At 42.3% G+C, this 21,882-nt stretch overlaps 1 protein-coding gene across 3 annotated transcripts in view; it reads right to left on the bottom strand.

Moving 5' to 3' along the window:
- Nucleotides 1–14,242, bottom strand: part of LOC111144516 (LON peptidase N-terminal domain and ring finger 1) — a 41,827-nt gene extending 27,585 nt beyond the window's left edge. For all 3 annotated transcript variants that reach the window (XR_002640406.1, XM_022498833.1, XM_022498832.1), the window contains exons 1-3: nt 13,534–14,242; nt 1,874–1,992; nt 773–895 (exon numbers count right to left, since the gene is read on the bottom strand). Coding sequence is in view for 2 of the 3 variants with exons in the window: in XM_022498833.1 (XP_022354541.1) it covers nt 773–895; nt 1,874–1,992; nt 13,534–14,242 (951 nt within the window). In the remaining variant the exon portion in view is untranslated. The remainder of the gene's footprint in view (nt 1–772; nt 896–1,873; nt 1,993–13,533) is intronic.
- Nucleotides 14,243–21,882: the final 7,640 nt, after the last annotated feature.

The following is a 21,882-nucleotide window of genomic DNA, read 5'->3' on the forward strand; positions in this document are numbered from 1 at the left end:
TGATTTGGAAAGACGTGTGCATTCCTATGTTCAGTGCAGCATTGTTTACAATAGCTGAGAAGTGGAAAAAACCTAAATGTCTATCAGTGGCTGATGGAATAAAGATAAGTTATACATATACAATGGACTACCACTTAGCCCAGAAAAAAACTTGTGACAACACGAATGGACCCTAAAGGTATTATGGCAAGTGAAATAAGTCCAAAAGAGAAAGATAAACATGGTAGGACTTCACTCATATGTGGGATCTAATACAGAAACAAAAAAGAAATGAACAAAACAAAAACTCCCAGATATGGAAAACAGATTGGTGGTTATCAGAGAGTAAGGGGGTTAGGTGAAATGGGGGAAGGGAGCCCCTGTATTATGATGGATTGTAAATAGCCTTTTAGTGGTATCTCTTATAATGTATATGGAAACATGTAATGTTATAGACCAGTTTTGCTTTAACTAGAAAAAAAAATTTCTGAGCAGGAATATCATGACAACAATTAAGGATGATTAGTTTGGCTCCAATCAAACAAACCAGTAGAAAGCACCTAAATTTAAGCAAAAATAACACATTTAAGTATCTGCAAATGAAATGTTTTGATTTCAGTAAAAACTCGATATGCTAAGTGTATGACCCTGAAAGCCCACTTGTCAAACTGCTGCTAAATTTGACTTACTGGACTCCTTATGTTCTTACCCCAAGTTTCTTATTGTAATTAGCATTTTTAAAAAGACCCGTGTCTCAGACCTGCCTCCGACTATAATTGGTAAAACCGATTACCTTTTCCACTTCTAGCTTTGCAGGTGCAAAATCCTCATCCAGAGCTAAGCACTGAAGAAAGAGCTGTAAGGCATCACCTAAAAAACCAGCATCCTGGAGTACTTTTCCTTTCCTGAAGTAGACCTTCAATGAAAGCACAAATACACAACTTTGACTGACACAATTATTTTTGAAAAATCAGTATCTAGAAAAAAAAAAAAATGGTTTGCTTGGAAATGTGCATTTTGAAATTCTGAATAACTCTGAGGAGCCCATAGCATTTCAAGGTATGTTTACACGCTTCCCTGGAGAAGCACTTAACGGAAAAATGACTTCAAAACTGTATTTCTAATTATATCACATCAGTAATAAATGCAGAGGATTCCGTCTTTTTTAATAGTTTTAAAGGTGTCCATACAGATCATTTTCCATCATTACGTTTGCCTTATACTAACCAGTCAAGCCAGCATGGGATTTAGTATTGTTTTTCATATTAATTTATAATTTTTTAGAGCATCCTTAATATATTGTCCAAAAGGCATGGTTTCAAATGGGGGAAAAGTCATATAAAATAGTAACTTCTAGCTTGAAGAACATATACGGGACATGAACTGATTTGCTTTGGCAATTGGATAAAAAATTAGTAAACTGATTACATATATTTGCCTCAAGTCTTTTTTAAAATTGTATGGGCAAGGCAACCTCTGTTGTCCCCATTTACTGTATTAAATCACTCCTCATCTGGTCCCCATGATGATGCCTCCATTTTCCAGTCTCTTCTCTTCGCATCAGTACACCTCCTCCACCAATTTTCAGTTTGGATCCAGCAGGACCAGTTATATCTATTTGAGGAAATTTTGCACACTCATGTCTCTTATTACTTTTTTTTTCTCAGTGCCTTAAGTTCAGGTTGTTCTTTAGTTAGAAAATGAAGGTTTCTTAGGGTTTAAAAAATTGCTTTATAGCCATCTGCTCAAAATACTAACCCTAGATTTCTAGAACGCTATATGTTTTATTTAAAGAGCCAACAAATCTATTTTGTTTAAACTTATAACCATAACTGAATTCATGTTCCCTACAGGTGAAATCTTTAAATATGTAAATGTAAAACAGTAACTTTACCTCAGGCCAATTTGGCAGTTGAAAGAGGACTGCATTTAAATCTTCTATGGCGGCTTTAAACTCTTGGAGACCAGCATATGATTCCGCTCGGTAAATTTTTAGAGTCACATCACTGGGCTCTGAAACAAATATTTTATAAAGGTTTATTTTTAAAATACTATTGTCAGATCCACAAGATACAAACTAGATTAAGAACTGACTTAGTGATTCCAGCTAATAACCACCAAAGCAGAGTACAGGTGCAACCCATGTAAGTGTTGAATTTTATCTAGAAGTTTAATCGTTAAGACTATATGTAGATAAATTTAGCACAGGAAAGGATGGTTTTTAAGTACTGAAAATATTTTATAATGTAAATAATCACCTCTAAGAAAACAAGTGTTTTCTTAAAATAGGGAGGGCATTCTACACAGATCTGAAAACCAGATCTTATAGATGTTTAGAAGATTTGCCTCTTCATGGGAAATCTTAATTTTTCAAACCTCAATTTCTAAACCCTCACAAACAACCATACATGCAACTACTCCACACACAATTTCCACAGTAACAAAGACTGACCAAGGCTCAAACTTAGGAGGGTACACAATGGTCCTGATTCTGGAGAAAATGGATTGATAATTTAAGAGGTCAAAATTTTAATTCCTGCCATTAGCACAAATGATATTTTGTCACTGCCAAACAGATCTAATTTCGAATGTTTCTGAGAAAAAAACTTTGTTGATATTTTGACTACCGTCCTCTACCTCTGTACTTGAGAAACCAAATTCGTACCCAATGGCGGTCAGAATTTCAGTTAGGGGGCACCATCTGTGATACTCCCATCACTTGTTACACGTACATAGATTCGAAATCTGAAGTCTAAGCCAGAAACTGATTTTCAGCACATGTATAGACAAAATTAATCTCACTCTTTTAAAGCTGGTCATCTTTGAAGCCTTCAAAAATATATGTTTATGAAATAAGGCAATTCATTGTGAAGAGGGTATAAAGACCCATAATGCCTCATTTAAAAAAAAAAAAAAAGACAAAACGGTAATAAAACCCTTCAATAGTTCCCTGGTTTACTTTACATTTTAGATGATTGCTTTCCTACACAGAACTCCCAACAATGGGACTGGCCTTTTTCAGCTGATGCTTAAGAATTGGAACTATGTTGTTCCTTCGAATTTATACCAATGGAAATTTTCAAAGAAGAATGAAATATTTCAAGAAAATATTTCATGCTTCCTAAATAAAAAAGACACATCTAGAATATTTTGTCTTTTGTTTCGTAAAGGAATGTAACTGGAAACCATTATCTCTGAATAAAAACACATGGAAACTGAAAGCTCAATATGGATTCATCAATCAAGAATGAGTCCTGGCAAAAAACTTGACCCTGTTGGTCCTCGGAAGACTTTATTTTATCCCTGTCTTTGAGGAGTTTACAATCCAATTAGAAAACTTTATTTTATTATGAAATGGGATCATGTAATCTTGATTTGACAGAAACAACTCCAGTTCAGAAAACTGAGAGCAGCGCGTGCCAAAATGGTCCAGGAACGAGTAGTTCAAAAGCACCAAAAGAACCCGGACCCATTAAGGACTGCTCACCCAGAGCTGGGTGCTTCCAACAGCATCCTTGAGCCCCCTTCTTTGCATCTCAGAGAGAGGGAGTTCACTGTGGCAGCAAGCAGCCCTTTCCATTCTTGGTTCCCTGAGGGGCTTTTTTTCATTTCAATTTTTTTCCTTTTACAGCAGGTCCCCCGTTGCATCACACTTGATGCCGCACACATTCAAAACTTCTGAATATCCAACCCTTTTATCAATGCTTTCACTACTGAATACAGCTTCTTTGGGTTAGCACTGTAGCAAGTGTCCGAGGACACGTCTGTCGTTGACAACACCCAGCCAACGTATCAGACTTCTCCACTCTGACCAAAGTGAAAAAAAAAGACGGTTTCCCCTCTCCTCTCAACACAAAAACACTCAGGCTCCTGAGATGCTCTAAAGGCGGCCTAAGAAGTTAGTATGTATTGGGAGAAGAGAAAAGATACACATAAAACGACAAGAGGGCTAGATTTTAAAAGTCTTGCCCCCTAATACTTCGTAGGTAACATTTTTGTTAAGAACATCAAATGTTAGGGGCACCTGGGTGGCTCAGTGGGTTAAGCCACTGCCTTCGGCTCAGGTCATGATCTCAGAGTCCTGGGATGGAGCCCCACATCAGGCTCTCTGCTCAGTAGTGAGCCTGCTTCCCCCTCTCTCTGTCTGCCTGTCTCTCTGACTACTTGTGATCTCTTTGTTAAATAAATAAAATCTTAAAAAAAAAAAATCAAATGTTAATGGAATATAATTATTTTAAATGACTTTATAAGGGGGGAAAAAAACCTCATCAAGTGAGTTGAAATTCCTAAAGCTTCTTAAGAGATTAGGGTCACCCCGCCCACTTATTTCAAACCCTTAATTCTAAAAAAGAGCCAAATGCACTGAGACCCTAGAATCATCAAAGCATACAATGTCTGCCCTCCATGTAAGCTTCTGTAAAAGGTAACTATAAACCACTCTCCTTCACTCCCCAAAAAACAACTATCAGCCCAGCTGTGTTAGTAAATCAAGTCTGAAAGGGTCAACAAATGTTGCTAGTATGTTCTCCACATCGCCTTGAGGACCTTGGTGTGAACAAGTCACCTCATCGAGCATGCTATCAGAGAAGGGCCTCCCAGGCCACTACTGTGGGCACCCTACTGACTGGCACATAACGGACCCAATGTGTTGAAAAAGTGAAGAAATACAAAGATGTGGTTGGGGCTAATTGTACTAAAAGCATGATTTAACTTCCAAATCTTTATCTTCAGTTCTGAGCTTTTCAACCTGCCTTCAGATTCACCAAATTTCCAACTGCCTGCTATAATTTCCACATACTCAGTGCATTTCCATTAAAAAAAAAAAAAAGTCTTGGGGTACCTGGGTGGTTCTGTGGGTTAAGTGTCTGCCTTCAGCTCAGGTCATGATCCCAGGGTCCTGGGATGGAGCCCCAGAGTGGACTCCCTACTCAGTGAGGAGACTGCTTCTCTCTTTCCCTCTGCCCCTCTCCCTGCTTGTCCTCTCTCCCTCAAATGAATACAATCTTAAAAAAAAAAAAAAAAAAAGTCTTTTTACTGTATTCTCTACTAGTAAAACCACTGACTTCCCAAATCAAATCCCCAATTTTGTCAATTTTACTTTCTGTAATATTTCTCAAATCTGTCCCAGGTCTTTTCCAATCTTCCTGCTAACAGCCTTACTTAAGGGTCTGGATCCAAATCTCTTAAGATTTTTGCAAGAGCTTGCTAACTGCTCTCTCTGCCTCCAGGCTTACCCTACCTATATCCTCACCATCCAGAAGATCAGATGGGTATATTAGTACAACATGCAAATTCCTACACACCTGGCGCTTGCCCCTCTCCAGCCTCACTTCCCATCATTATCCAGCTCCCATTTGAGGTTCCAGTAATACCTAAACTCAGCCTGCCCCATGTCTGCCATTCTATTTCATGCCTCCTTCATTTACTCACAGAACTCTCTCCTTGGCAGAGCCCTACTTCAATACCGCACCTCCCCTTGGTCTGGGGAACTATTTTGCAACCAACAGGACTCAGCTCACCAATCTCTTTCTCAAGATGCTTTCTTCTGAGTCTACCCTCACTTGGCACATCACTAAGGATCAAGAATAGGAACTCTGAGGTTCTCACACTGCTGGGTTCAACTTCTGGCCCCTCCACTCACTGCGCCTGGGGCAAACAGCCAAACACCTCTGTACCTGTTTCCTCAGCTACAAAATTGAGAGTGTTTCCCAAAATTCATTTTTATTTAAGAAACACCACTTACTATGATTTGCAACCTTCCGAACAATCCTGTGTGGGTCTGGCTCTGTCCACATTTTCCCAGATAAGGAGACTGAACACAGTTTAAGTAATTTGCCCAAGATCAAAAAGCTAGGAAGCGGTGGATTCAAGATTCTCACTCAGGCGGTTTGGCTCGAGAGTTCTTACTGTTCACCTCTGCAGATAACAGTATTTACCTCACAGTATTACTCAAGTTAATATATGCAAAACACCCAGCACAGGGCTTGGTACATTATAAATGTTGGCTATTATGACTGTGTTCCTTCACTGTATGTGCACTGCATTCAGTCTAAAGTCTATTTTTGAGCTCCCTCCATTATTTCCTGTCTTTGTGTCCTCAAATCCTGGCTTTGCTAAATGTTTGCTGAACAAGGGAAACTTCATTAAAATCTGTCCCCTTATGCTCCTTAATTCATGCTCCCATTTTCTCTTCTCTTAGACCCAGTAATATTGCCAGTCACCAGGCAAATAAAAAAACTGAGATAAAATTCTGCTTCACATCTGAGGAAAGCAGGTCTTAAGCGGCCGAGGCATTTCAGGGGCTGAGGAGAGTTCTTCAGAATCCCCATTAATCATCCTTGTTCCAATCCTAAGGTAGTTTCCTTAGTTCATCTTCAAGAAACTTTTTTTCAGATTATAAAAATGTTTACTTATACAATTTGAAAAACCTACATATTAAGAAAGAAATTTTTAGTTAAGAAATGTTCCCACCATAAAGAAATAACCAGTGTTGGCCAGTTTTTCCTATGTGTGTAGATTACATTTTTAATTTTACAGTTTTATGAACTCTACCCTATATACAGTTTACAACCTGCTTTTTGGTCACTGTAATTAAATCCACATGGTTTTTAATGGTTGCAAAATATCCTACCATCTTCACAATCTATTTCAAAATACACTACTCAGCAGTTTTTACTTCTAATGTTTGCTAATATAAAAAGCACTACAGGGACCCCTGGGTGGCTTGGTTGATGGTCCTACTCTTGATTTCTGCTCAGGTCATGACCTTAGGGTCCTGGGATGGAGCCCAGCCTCAGGCTCCACACTCAGCAGGAACGTGCTTGAAATTCTCTCCCTCTGCCCCACCTCCCCATTTGTGTGCTCTCTAAAATAAATCTTTTATTTTAAAAAAAAGAAAAAAAAGAGGTGCTACAAGGAACATCTATCTGTATGCCTTTACATATCTGTTTATTTCCTTAGTCACTGTCTAGAAAGTTGAATGGCTGTGTAGAAAATTATATATACAGGGACGCCTGGGTGGCTCAGTTGGTTGGACGACTGCCTTCGGCTCAGGTCATGATCCTGGAGTCCCGGGATCGAGTCCCGCATCGGGCTCCCGGCTACCCGGGGAGTCTGCTTCTCTCTCTGACCTTCTCCTCGCTCATGCTCTCTCTCACTGTCTCTCTCTCAAATAAATAAATAAAATCTTTAAAAAAAAAAAAAAGAAAATTATATATACAAAGTTTCAATACAGTCTGCTGGCCCTTTTATAAAAACTTATTTTTACATTCCCACAAGCTGTGTGTTTTTGTTTCCTAGAAAAATACAAAAAAGCATTGTTTTAATGTGCATTTCTTCAGTAAGTCTGACCTTTAAAACTATATATTTACTGGCTACATTGTTTATGCATAAGAATAAACATTCCACATTCATAATCTTTTACTCATTCCTCTGAGTGCCTTTTTCTTAGATTTGTATGTTGAGCTGTTTCAACAACCTCAGTGGCCAACCAAAATGCCAAATTTCTTTTCTTCTGTCACTTTTTCTTTTTCTTTTTTTTTTTTAAAGATTTTATTTATTTGCCAGAGAGAGAGAGAGCGAGCGAGCGAGCACAGGCAGGCAGAGTGGCAGCAGAGGCAGAGGGAGAAGCAGGCTCCCCGCCGAGCAAGGAGCCGGATGTGGGACTCGATCCCAGGACGCTGGGGTCATGACCTGAGCCGAAGGCAGCGGCTTAACCAACTGAGCCACCCAGGCGTCCCATCTTCTGTCACTTTTTCAAGTTCAGTATGGTAGGGCTTGGTTATCATAGAAGCCACTTGGGTGGCTCAGTGGGTGAAGAGGCTGACTCTTGATTTCAACTCATGATCTCAGGGCCCTGAAATTGGGACCCCACCTGGACTCCACGCTCAGCAAGGAGTCTGCTTGGGATGCACTCTGGCCTCACCCTCTTGCCTCTGCCCCTTCCCCTCTACCTCATGCTCTCTCTTTCTAAAATAAATATTTAAACTGAAAGCCACCAATTGACAAGTTATTAGTGATTGATTAATGGTATACTATGAACGGAATAGTCTAGCATTAACCATTGGATTCAGAGCATCTGGGTTTAGATCCCAGGTTGAACAGTTTAACTTACTCTTTAATCATCCGGCTCCTCACCTGTGCAATGCTGGTGACATCTATGTCGTAAGACAGTTGTGAGGACTACACAGACATTAACACAATGCCTGGCACACAAATAATAAATGATAGGTACTGTTACTATTATAAAATGTTTCAAAATAAGTTGAATAGCAATGAGATTAGCTCTCGATACAAGGTATTAAAGTGTTTTCCTTTCTTTTCCCCAAATAAACCTTTGCCACGTGACAAACATCTTTAGGGACTGGCAGTGCAAACTGGACAAAAGGAGGGGAAAGGGAGAAAAAAAAAAAAAACCAGACTGATCCCATCCTACCAAAGGTGGAGAGGGGCTAGAATTTGAACAGAAGTTTCTGTCTTGCATTTTAGAGTCTAAGTCATTCACCTACAGTTAAACATAGTAACAATTTTGAAAAATATCTTTACAATGCAAGGCATAGAATACTATAAAAACCATTTAAATTTTCACTTGAATGTATCTAAGCCTCTTAGAATATTCCACTACACAGAAAAACAAATTCTGAATACACCAAAGGTTAATATACAAATAACTAGAAATCTAATATAACAAGAATTTTGGTAAATTCTGCATTGTTTGACAAACAAAGGAAAAAAAATGAACACTTAATATTTACATAACCTGATTTCCCATCTTCTATATCAATAAGAATATGCCACTGTAACTGGTCTTTGTAATGACCCTGAGGCATCACAAAAATTCTTAACATGACTTCTGATTTTAAAAAAGGGTGAATCAGAAATGTACTGCATACGGGCTCGATTTGTCAGAGGTCAAGCCCCTTTTCAATAAATACCAATTTGCTGAGATTTCAAATGAAATTAAAAAAAAAAACAAACTCCATAAGGACAGGGTCTTTATTTTGTCCACTTCTCTATTTTCAGCAACTAAAACATAACACGTATGTAGTAAGTCCTCAGTAAAAACATGCCGGATAAGAATACGTGAGATTCAGGATTTATATGCTAATTTTTGAAAGCAATTTGAGTCTTAGAAACAACATCCACACACTGGGTACTTCTGCTTTCAGTTCTAACTTGCTTATTTACTTGCCTCAAGAAAGGCACTTAAAATTCTTGGAGCTCTCTTCTTCAGTCTCTGAGCTAGGAATGCTCAAGTTGCCCTCCTACCTCACATGATCTTTTTTAACGATCAGTTAAGATAATGGAAAAGAAAATATTTTGTGCACTATGAAACACCAAATAAATGTCAATGTTTACTGTTTCAGGTGTTTTACAGATTAAGTTAGGACATACTAGGTTTACTGATTAAATCAATTTAAATCTCTTCACCTTAACCTAGTTAAGATATTAAACACCTTTACATTTTCTGTAAGTGTATTCAGCATTTACCTACAATTTGGCTCATCTTTTTATAACTAAAGCCTTTCAGGATCTGTACTTTATTGATGGATGCTAAAATGTCACTACTAACTCACATATATAGGCTAGAATCCGGATTTAACTCTCACTCTGGTAATATTATTAATGTGGGAGAGAGAAAAGAACAGGACTTGATGTCATAAAAGTTACATTTTAATTGTAGCTATATCATCTAGTTGCAGCACAGCTTTTACATTTAAAAAATATATTTTTTAAAGATTTTATTTGAGGGGCGTCTGGGTGGCTTTAGTGGGTTAAAGCCTCTGCCTTTGGCTCAGGTCATGATCCCGGGGTCCTGGGATCGAGTCCCGCATCAGGCTCTCTGCTCGGTGGGGAGCCTGCTTCCTCCTCTCTCTCTGCCTGCCTCTCTGCTTACTTGTGATCTCTCTCTGTCAAATAAATAAATAAAATCTTAAAAAAAAAAAAAAGATTTTATTTGAGAGAAAGCAAGAGCCTGAGAGAGAGCATGAGCAGGGGGAGGAGGGGGCAGGGGGAGAAGCAGGGAGCCCAGCTCCCCAATTAGGAGCTGGATCCGAGGACCCTGAGATCACGACCTGAGCATAAGGCAGATGCCCAACCCACTGAGCCACCCAGGCACCCCTAAAATTTTTTAACTAATATTTGCTAGGCATTACTCTGTCAGGCACCATTCAAAGCATTTTACATCTCAGTTCTCCTAACACCCCTAGGTAGTTGTTAACCTACTGTTATCCATCTGGAAGTTATCTATCTACCAGATATTATTCTCGCTTTTCAAATAAGGAAACCAAAACAGTAAGATTAGACAACAGGCCCAAGGTCAGAGAGTAAGTGGAGGGCTGCGCTGGGACACACGGCCAGGCGGTCAGCTGCCAAGATGTACAGCTTTAACCACTACATCACCCTGCACCCGAAAGACAGCTGCCTCAATTTCCTTCTGAGGTAAGGGTATTCCACAGGATTCTTTGTGAAGATCAAATGATTAAATAATTTTTTTAATGCTTGATAATATGCAAGAACTACATAACTAATGCTAAAGACAAAAATTTACAAATATTTTAAATAAACTGTTCTCCCCTGAATGACATTCTTAAAAAAAAACTAGAACACTTCAAACTGTAATTTACAATGTTCTTTTGTCTTCTTTTGGGAGAGAGGGGTATATATGGGAAGGAGGCAAGTCAGTGTAAAAATTCATTAAAAATTAAAGGAAAAACAGCATAGCAAACTCGGATAATTTCAATAAGTATAAAGACTCAACACAGAAGAGACTTTTACACAATAGCCCTAAACTAAAGAGACAGAAAGTTATGAAACATCTGAGATAATACCAAAAGATCAATAGATTAAATGTTATCTAAATATATTTCAATTCAACAGAAAGTTATGTAATCTCAATGGGAAACTTCTGATTTTGGAAAAAGGTTTTCAAGCCTTCTTTTCTTTTCAACAGGGATAAATTGGAACAGGTGTGGGCTAACTGCAGACTAGATTCTTTTTCTGGTTAATAGTATTTAGTTTTTCATGATAAGAATTCTAAAAAGAAATTTCAGTGAAGGTCTTTCAATAATGAAAAGTAGCATGGGGAGCTACAACTGTACAATTATATAAACACATTTAAAACACCCATCTAGTTAACTAGCTGACACTGAAAAAGTTAAAGCCTAACTACAGATTTATAACTCTACTGAACATTTTTATTCACCTCCATAAATTGTTAGGACACTCGATATCTATATTTCACCAACTATAATTTGTTAAACTCTTAAGATTTTTTTCCCCTATGTTGAGTATGAAATTAATGATTTTTCAAAGACCTCAGAAGAGGGAAAAATAGGTTAATGAGGTGAACGAAGACTTGAGTTCTAGTTCCACACAAGAAAGATTTAAGTGGCTGAACAGGCAAAATTCCCATGTGCTGACCATGCAAATTATCTTTACAAAAGGAAAGCAGATATGGGTTTTTTTCAGTTAAAAATAATATCCTCAATCCAAGGCCCAAATCTTCCTTAATTAAAAGATTACTGGTTATAGAACATTAAGCCAAACCTTAAATTAGTAATGTGTTCACTGTTCTGTAGACTCAGACCTGAATTCCTGTTAAGTCCCTGATTAAATTCTTATGGAGTACAGTATTTAATGCCATATAGTGCTATCAATAAGTTTCAGCCTTTATTTTATACTAGTGACAAAGAACAGCCTTTATTTTATACTAGTGACAAAGAAAACTCCCCTGGGAATTGGTTAAACATTTTCAATGGTTGAGCTATAAAGCCAGGACCAACCCTGGTGCAACAGTTAGGAGAAAGGGATGATACAATGTTGCCTCTACAACCAGCTAGCTGTGTGACTGTAGACAAGTCATTTCACTGCCCTAGCTTTGGCTTCATTTTTTAAAAATGAGGACCAAGGCCTAGATGATCTGCACTTCCTCACTCAAACTACCCAGAAAGGCAGAGCTGTCTATATCAGAATTTTGTATTCCAACTAGTTCTCTTTTGTTCTGGGTCTATCATTCTACTCCATTTTATAACTGCCTACACTTCCCATAAAGATTCTGAAAGACTATGAAAATATGCCAAGTTTATGTTTTGAACTCTAAAGGTATTATTAAATAATATACTGTCACTATTCGAAATGACTAAGCACTTAGGATAAAAAAAAAAACCCACAAAAAAGAGAGTTTCAGTTAAACAGTTTATAAATTTACCTGATACATAATAGCAGTTTATATTTTAGATGTCTTTCTCCAGGATTATTCTCTCCAGCATTATTTCATGCCAATAAAGACACCAATTTTGAAATAGGCTTATTTAACACAAGATGTAACAGTGACACTGTTGACATTTGGGGGCTGATAACTGTGTGGGAGGCTGTCCGGTGCTCTCTCCAATGTTTAGCAGCATCCCCAGCCCCTACCCACGAGATGTACCAGCACTACTCCCACAATCCGTGGCAATCAAAAATGTCTCCAGGTATTACCAGACACCGCTCTAGATAATGCCCCCCGGGGGGTAAAATCCCCGCCCCCCGGGGTGGGGGAACCACCGATTTATAGAACTCTTTATTCTCCCTAGAAGAGTCTGGCAGTGTCCCCTTCCACAGTCTAAAACCATCTTAAAAGTGCTAACCTAGGTTAGGAAGCCGAAGCTGCTTCTTGGAGAAGAAACAGACCAAAGATCTAAAAGGCTTTTCCCCACATCTTGATCAAGTGTGGAAGGGCAAACAAGGGTGTCTAAGAACTCATCAGAGACTACCTCTTCATCTTGACCGTGAAACTAGGGGTATTCGAAAAGTAAGCCACGTGTGTTTACGAAATAAGTATGATCTGGGAATAGAGGTAAACCGTCGTTTTCAGGTAAGCCTGGACACCCCCGAGCAGCTCCGACACCCGCCCCAAGCCCAGTGGCCGGCGGGGCCTCCCGGAGCTGGGTGCCGGCGCCGAGCTCCCGCCACGCCCACCGGACGTCACCCGTTACACAACCCCCCCCCACCCAGCTTATGCAATTCTGCCCTCCCGCGGCTTCCAATTGCCCCAGTGACTTTTGTGGGGTACGACCGTAAACGTTGCACGCCTAGCCTCGGCCGGAGGGATCCTCTCCCCGCCCCGGCTGTCGTGTGCCCGCGGCGGACCCGGCCCGGCCCGGCCTGGCGGGCCAATTACAGGAAAGAGCGCGGCAGGAAGCGAGCGGTCGCTCCGGCTCGCCCAACTTCCAGCCCATCCCGCGCTCCCGCGGCCTCGCCCCGACCACCCGCTCCGCTCGGGACGCTCCCTCCAGACCGCAAGGCCGCGGCCGAGGGAACCCCGAGCCTGTGCGCCCCTCCCCGCGCCGCGTCACACTCGGCTCGGAAGGCGATCCCCATTGTGACCGAAGCACCCCGGGGCGCCGCCCCCTCCCACACCGTCCAGGACCCCGAAACCCTACAAGCGGGAGTCAGGCGGCCTCGGGGAGGCAGCGAAGCCTCCCTGGGGCGCAGACGAGCTCCGGGTAGCCGGGCCGTCGGGGAAAGGAGGGTGGGGTCGGTCGGGCCCACGCCGCATCCCCGCGCGGTCACCTGCTCGCAGCGCCTCGCAGGCGGCGGCCAGGGCCTCCCGGTAGCGCCCCTGGTGCAGCAGCTCCCCGAGCCGGCCAGCCGCGCGGGCTCGCTCCCGCTGGCCCGGGAACCACTTCTCGGCCAGGTGGTTGAGGACGACGCTGGTTCTGAAGCCCGAGGCGGCGATGGCGGCGGCCAGTGGCGGCGGCCGCGGGGTGGTGCCCTCAGCATCAGTGGCGGCGGCAGGCGGCAGCCGGTCCCGGCAGAGGCGGCAGCGGGCACGGAGCTCTCTCCGCAGGCAGCGACGGCAGTAGCTGTGGCCACAGGGCACGGTCACCGGCTCACTCAGGAAGCCCCGGCAGCCCAGGCAGCTGAGCAGCCCGCCGGCACCGAGGTCTGCGCCCGCTGCCAGGGTCGCGCTCCAGCCCAGCCCGTGGCGGAGCCGGTAGTTGAGCACCAGGCAGTCCACCAGGGTGCCGAGGCACTCGGGCCTGACCGGGGCCCCGCGGCGCAGCGCCGCCGCGTACGCCTCCAGCGCTCCCTTCAGGTGGCCGCCCAGCGCCAGCAGCTCGCCGCGGCGGAGCAGCAGCTCCCAGCGATCCGACTCCGCCGCCGCGCGCTCCAGCCGGTTGCCGCTGCCCACTTCCCAGAACCGGCCCCGGCTCCGCGGCGTGGGGGCCATCTCCCGGCTCCCTCCTGGGGAGCTCCTCGCCACGTCCGGAGAAGACATGGCCCGCGGAGGGCTGCTCCGCCGCCGCCGCCCGCCGCCACGGTCGCGGAGCCTCCGGGGCGCGCGGCTCCGCACGCGGCCCGCGAGCTGGGGGGCGTGGCGCGCGGACACAGCGGGGCGGCGCGCGCCCGGGAAGCCCCGGGGGCGGGGCCTGGCGGGCGCGGGGCGGGGCGGAGCTTCGCTGAAGCGCCCGGGACTCCCCCGCACGGCCTGCGCCCCGGGTCCCGGAGGAGCCTACAGCCTGGCCCCGCCCCTTCCGAAGCCCCTCCTGGGGAGGAACCCGAGGTCAGATGATCCCCCAGCGGGGATCTAATTGGCTTCTCCCGAAACAGGGGCCTGGCTTGTAATTGAACAAAGCCCCTAGGAGCCCGGGCCTCCACCCACCTCGCCTTTCTGCTGGACGCATACGCTCACCTGCCGAGGCTTCTCGCCTAATGCCTGCCTGGTCGGTACTTTTCTGCCGGCGGCTGGCCTCCCGGGACTAAAGCCCAGATCGCCAGCACTCCCCTGACATGGCCAGCGTCCTGAGTGGGGACCCGCCCTCTCTTCCTGGCCGGTGGGAGCTTCCCGGTGAAGATGTCAGGTGCAGGTCTGCATTTTCTTTACACCCAAGTTACAGATGGACATGTAGAGGCAGAGGACCTAAGAACGCGCAAAGTCGGTCTGATGACTTAGTGCCTCCTCAAGTCTAGGCCAGGTCAACTTTAAAGACGAAATGACCCCATCCACGTTCCTGAGCCGACTCCCTCCAGTGGCAAGTTACTGAGACCTTTCCCTTTTAAAACACCCCCACTTCCAGGAAGGAAGCCCACAAGTTCCCAAGGTGTCAGATGGTACTCCTCACATCTCATTCAACGCTGTAAAGCTGGCTAAGCCCCATATTTGACATTTTTAAAAAGAAACCACCAAGATAAAATAGTTTTCATATGTCAGTCACAATAACACTACAACCCAAGCAGGGTCTGCAGTACTGCCAATGGAAGAAAGAAAAAAAAAAAGATCTGGGTTTTATATAACGGACTATATTTCCTTTAAACGTGATGTCAGAGTTTAAAGCTCTCAGCTAAAAATACAGATTTGATTAGAGGCCACTAGATTGTTACTGCTGGAAGTGACTTAGAACTTTCATCCTTTTTCAGATGGTTAGAAGCAATGGCCCAGAGGGAAGGTTACCTGCCCCAAATCACACAGCTAATAATATACAGAGGCTCTGCTTCCTACTCTCATTTCACTGTTAGGTTACTATGTTAGATCTTAGAAATATATTACACAAGATTTTCAAAATCAAGGAAGTTGGTAAATGAAATGTTAACCTGAGCCTGCTATGCCTGAAATTGGCAAAGGTTTAATTAGCATCCTTCTTTATATGGAACAGGCAGTTAGGCTCAAAACTGCTTTTTGAGTTACATATGTTTTTACTACACAATGAGCAAATTCTGTAACTTCAGAAAAGATGCAGCTATATTGCCCCAAAAGGAACAAGGAAAAAGCTAGCTGAGGAAAAGCTAAGGTTCCCACTCCTGACAGGGTGCAGAGGGAACAGGCTCATTTACCATTCACACCGCACCTGAAACTGTAGCCAAGAAACAAGGAGCAACTCCTAAATCATTTGAGGTGGGGAAGATTGGGATTAAATCATACGCATAACCTTGAATTTAATCCTCGCCCCCCTATATTACTACCTTCCCTCAATATTATTAAAAATGACTTTAGTCAGATGCCCACATTCTCATTTGAGACTTGAAACCATAACTGGTAAAACAAATATCCATATATATATGGACATTGACTTTTTGTGATACATACATTCCAGCAGCTGGCAAACTGTACATTAGTAAATACTTAATACATGTGTTCATGATTACACATGAGGTATAAATTGATAAATCTTATATATAGTTCAAATCAGGTTTTCTTATGGAATTTCCCCCCAAAGTAAATTGTGTGGTTCAGAAAGTAGTGTGAAGTATCATCTGTCCTTTGGAGTTTCTTTCCCTAATAAATGTGACAGATAACTACATCTGATTCTGGTGTGAAATAAAATGGTACAATTACAATAATGTGAGAGGGGGAAAAAAATGGTTCCGTGGGAGGAATCTTGCCGTGATCTCCTTGGCATTTGTGAATGGTTATAATTCATGTTTGCTGGTTTATACATTTACATAACTGGTTCTCATTTATGTAACTTATTTATGTAAGAGGCTGTACCGCCTCTCTCGCCTTTGTGTGCTGCACAATTTCCCTCTGAAACAGGAAGTCTGGGGCAAAACAATCACCGGCTGTAGACAGGTCAGTCTTCCATCATTCTGTGCCACCAAAAGAGGATAGGTATGCACTTTGATGTGACTGCCTTTTAAATTAAAAGAAGAGAAAAATGAGTACCTTTCTTCATTCATTTTGTAAAATTCAGACTTTGGTGTCTGGCTTACCCGGAGGCTGTAGTGGAGGAGAGGGAACCCCCAGGGGAGGGGGGAGAACAGCTCCCTGGCAGGAAGGAGAGCACTGGGGGGAAGCTCTCCCCTCTTTTCCTGCGAGCATTACTTGCTTCTGTCTTTGCTAACAAAGTAGTAAAATCATGAGATTTGTATTTCATTTCAGTTTTTTAGTGTTGTCTTCTAAAATAGATCAGTTATGTAAGAGAGTAAGAAGAAAAGCATATCTGTTTCCTAATTTGGAAAATGCTTATCACCATCATTCCCTCCATATCCCTGCCCTCCCCCCCTCAGCCACACCAGAAGGAGACTTTTCCTGATATAGTTAGGTAAACTCCTATTTAAGAATAACGTAACATAGTGCTTTTCCTGGACATGAGTCAGCTGAAGATGTGTATTTGAGCCTCTTTTTTTTTCCTTTTTTTTTTTTTTTTTTTTCGTGGGTGAATTTACCATTTGTTTCTTCACATTCTTACCATTAAAAAAGAAAAACTGAATTTAAGCTTTAAAGAGCCAAGAAAAATTATGTCCTCTTCCTGGTAACATTCTAGCCATTGCATGGAACACAGTAAACTCGAACGTCCAATATAATCTGTACACACCCAGTAGCATATCTGACCATAATGCACAGATGAAAGGGTCTTCAGAGACCACCTCTCACATAGCCCTTATTTTATGTGTATGAGAACACTAAGATCTGCAAAACTCCTGGTTTAATGGAAGTCCGGCCGGAGGGGCAATCCGGGAACCTGGGGCTGCCCATTTTTGTGCTCTCTCTCTGGGAGGAAGTCAGCCGGCCTCCCTGAGCCTCATTTACCATCTGTGAAATGAGGGAACTAGAACCATCTCTCAGGTGCCTCTGCCTCTGGAGCTGAGCCCCAGGCGTTTGTTGGAACACAACTGACAGGAGGCAGAGAGCCTTCCAAGCTCAGGAACACAGCAACGTGACACCTGTTACATGAAAATGTAACAGCAGAGGCAAGGCTGAGAATAGAAGAAGGGGGTATCAGGAAGCACATTTTGCGGATACACACCCAGCCCCGTCCAGGGAAGAGGGAACCAGCCTCTGGGACGTGAGCATTTTCCATCCCAGAACAGGGATCTCCCACCACGCACATGTCCTCGCCCCTACTGTAAGTCTCTGAGAGGCTGGAGAAAAGTCTGGGTGGGGGGGTGGTTATATAACTTGGGCATTTGTAGGGAAGTTTATATAAGATGCTAAAAATACAGTATATGATTGCTATAATGGTGTTCTAAGTGAAAAGCCCTAATGAGGACAACCTGAGTAGGTTAAATAGAGGTGATGCTATGTAGATACCTAAACCCAATTGTCTGCAGTGACTACTGTCTAAGCAAGTACTTTGCTACTCATTATTCAAATATTCTGTTATCTTCATGGGTAACACTGTACGTGTGCTCAGGGAGCACACTACAATTATCCTGGGCGCCATTCTTCATTCTTCTTTCCAATACTATAATAAATCTAGAAATACTAAGTATGTGACCCATATTCTATTGTATTGGTAGTCAAATTGATAAAATGAATATATTTCCCAATATCAAGCTGTTAGAAACAGATGCAGGAATAAATCCCCGATATTATTTAATAAGCCCTAAGAACTAACCACATATGAATTTCCCTGGTCCTCTCTATTCTCCTTCCATGTCTGCACCCTGCCCCATGCATTTAGCACTTATCATCATCTCATATATATATAATTTGTCTCTACTCTCGAGAACGTAAACTCCTGAAGAGCTGCCCATCCTGGTCACCGATGTGTCTGCAGCACTGAAAAGACACTGGACAATCCTTGTTGAATGAGTCACCGACAAATTAATGTTATCACCTAATCTTCATTCTTGTTAGTGATGAAAACACATTTACCACTAACACACTAGGACAATTGATTTTCTTCATTTCTCCTCTCTGCCTCTTATACTTCTCATCTGGTCTGCCAAAAGATCCTTTTGGTTCTGCCTTCAGAATATATCCAGAATCTGACCCCTTCTTGCTGCCCCCTCTCCCCCTCTGACCTTTCATCCCTTCCCTCCCTCGCTCCACACTCCCACAGTCACCCTGGCCCAAGCCACCAACATTCTCCAACTGAAATAGCACAACTGGTTTTGGTATTCTTTAGATAAGAATCTTGCAAGTGGAAACAGATATAAAGAAAATTATACTCAGCCACACTATATATGTATTTGCACATCAGAAGAACAAAGAAATACATAGTTGAACAACATAAGTTTGAACTGTGCAGGTCCCCACTTATATGTGGATTTCTTCTGATAGATACAGGATAGTACTGTAAATGTATCTTTTTCTTATGGTTTTCTTAATAATATTTGCTCTAGCTTACTTTATTGTGAGAATGCAGTATAAATACATATAACATACAATATATATGTTAATCAAATGTTTGTGTTATTGGTAAGGTTTCAGTCAACAGTAGGCTATCAGCAGCCAAGTTTGGGGGTATTGAAAGTTATACGTGTTTTTGACTGTAAGGGGTGGTCAGTACTTCTATCCCCTGCATTATTCAAGGGTCAACTGTACAACCACCTAACATAGCAAATGAAGCTTTTAAATATTTGAAAATTATAAAGCACTAATGCTTTGGTGCAGTCATTGTGCCACTGCTAGCGGGGAGGGTAAAGTTTATGGAATTAAGCATGTGGCATGAAACCTGCAACACGGTTTCCTCTGACAGGATCTAACAAAAGAATAATTATATTTAGAAAGATAAGTAGAAATAAAGTTCCAATGTCAGCTTACTTGAAAAGGAATCCCTAATCCTAGTGGACAGCACCGAGTAAATATACTTTTGGAAAATTCACGTATGTCCTGGAAAGCTGATAAATTCATCATACCCATCAACTATAGAGGAACCCCCACCTCTGTCCCCCTCCAATGCAGTTTCATTTCATTTGTACATTCCCAAGATTATACAGTTTGGTCAGGCTAACACCTGGCTCAGAGGATAAAGGCTTCCAACGCACTTTTGCCTGGCTCATTTTCAACTCCTGGGTGACTTTTTTAGAATCGGAGTTATTGGATTGTAAAAATTTCAGACTGAATTCATAGAAGAAAGAATGATGTGTATAAAGTGAACATGTGTATAGCTTCCTCTGAAAGACTGAAATAAGTTATTTAGGAGGGTAGGCATTTGAGTTGGTGAAGGAGATTCAGCACGTTAAGAAGGCTATGAGTAGCTTAGGCCAGATGACCTGTGTCCTAAGATGGTCCATGAGTTCTCCAAAAAAGGAGAGAGGATAACTTCAGGTGAGAATTCACAACCAGGAGATGAAAATATACAGATGAGAGAGTCAGGGCAAGGAGATAATGGTGGAATGAGCCACCAGGCTAGAGGTTGAAAGTTAAGAGAAAACCAGAGGAAGATGAAGATATGGAATGTATCAGGTGGACAGGTGCTACAGACCATCTTTATTCAGTGTCCAGTGTGTGCTCTAGACCAGGCTGGCTTAAGGCCTTGGAAAGACAGAAGGATGTTTTTCTATTCCTTTTGCAATTCTGATATAGCTAGATGAAGAGACATTCTTATGTCTTACAGGAAATAAGTTAAGTAAACAACACAGACTCTGTCATCCAGTATGGAAAACTTATTATCCCCAAAATAAACAATTTTGAACGAGTTTAAGAATGATGGATACATTAAAATACTACTAAGGGAAGTCAGGCCCAACCAAAGTTTTAAGTCAGCCCAGAAAGACAGTGATGCTTTCCCGTGATTCATCCTTTGGTGTTTCTGTCAGTAAGAGAACACGGGCTGGTTGGTCTGGGGATCTAATCCCGTAAGATAGTTCCTACATTCTTATGTCCTGTCTTAATTCATCCCATTAGCTCCCTTATGAAACCAAATCACAAACACATAATAACTCCGAAAAAATTGGCTTGCAATCCAAAATGTCTTGATTGGAGCTGTAAGTAAACTGTGAAGCATGGGAGTATGTTCCGGTACGTATATGGCTTTATGGCGACACCTTCTCCCTCTTAACAGGCTAGCTCCTATGAACTCCCAGAATTCTGGCCACTACTTTAATCTGATTCTGACCCTGATCTTTGTAAAATTTCAGGGCCTGACAATCTTTGACTCTGACTCATTTGTTAGGTGACGATCCTTCTTATCCAGTGTGGAGGGAACCAACGCTTCTTCCCGCAAACCCATTTATTACCAGGGTGACTTCGCTTCGAGTGCCTTCGACTTTAGAGGATTTCTTTATCCTGGTATCACTGTATCATCTCCCTTATTACATCAACCCAGGCCTAAAAGAATTAAGGCCTATCCCATAGCAAGTGCTCCTCCAGATTTAGATAAAATCTTTCTGAGCAGAAGTGGCATTTTGAGTAATAGAACACCTCCATTTTTGTTTCTTCTAAATTTGATGTAGTCAAGTTATTTGATTCCAAATATAGCTAAATAGCTCAAATGCAGCTCGCAATAGCAGTGAACACTAAGCTTCCATCTACAGCTCACCCTTAAACAACGTAGGTTTGGGCTATGAAGGTCCACATCCAGGAAGACTCTTTTTCCATAGATACTGTACAGTCCTATAAATGTGTTTTCTCCTTCTTATAATTTTCTTAATAACATTTTCTTTTCTCTACTTGCTTTATTTTAAGAATACAGTATATAATACAAATAACATATAACACATAACACGTGTGTTAATAGAATGTTTATGTTATCAGTAGGCTCTCAATAGTTAAGTTTTGGGGCAGTCAAAAGTTATCCTCAGATTTTTAGACAGGCAGGGGTCGGCCCTCCTACCCACCCCTACACCCCCTCGTGTTTTCAAGGGTCAACCGTACATCTGTTAAAACTACTTGTTTCAAAGAATGTTTTGGATTTGTTCATAGGATAAATCAAACTTGCTTTGTGTTTGGGGGGGGGGGGCGGAAATGCCACTTCTATGTATAAGGAAAGTTTGCAAATGCAGAGATGCTGTCAGTTGAAGGACACTGCGTGATGCCAAAAAGCATCTCAGCCAGAGGGTCAGCCTCCTAGATTCTGGGTACCTGTGGGAAAAGTTACTCCAACTCTGTGTAAGATGAGGGGGTTGTAATACATAATTTCTGAAGTCCCTTCCAGCTCAGAGAGACTGTAATTTCTGAACAAATACAGCACCTGCCTTTTGATAATTTTCCAGTGGAAAACGATGCAGTTTGGGCCCACGTCTGAAATCTTT

Source organism: Enhydra lutris, unplaced genomic scaffold (genome assembly GCF_002288905.1).
Source record: "Enhydra lutris kenyoni isolate GAN:26980312 unplaced genomic scaffold, ASM228890v2 scaffoldscaffold11, whole genome shotgun sequence".
NCBI lineage: Eukaryota > Metazoa > Chordata > Mammalia > Carnivora > Mustelidae > Enhydra > Enhydra lutris.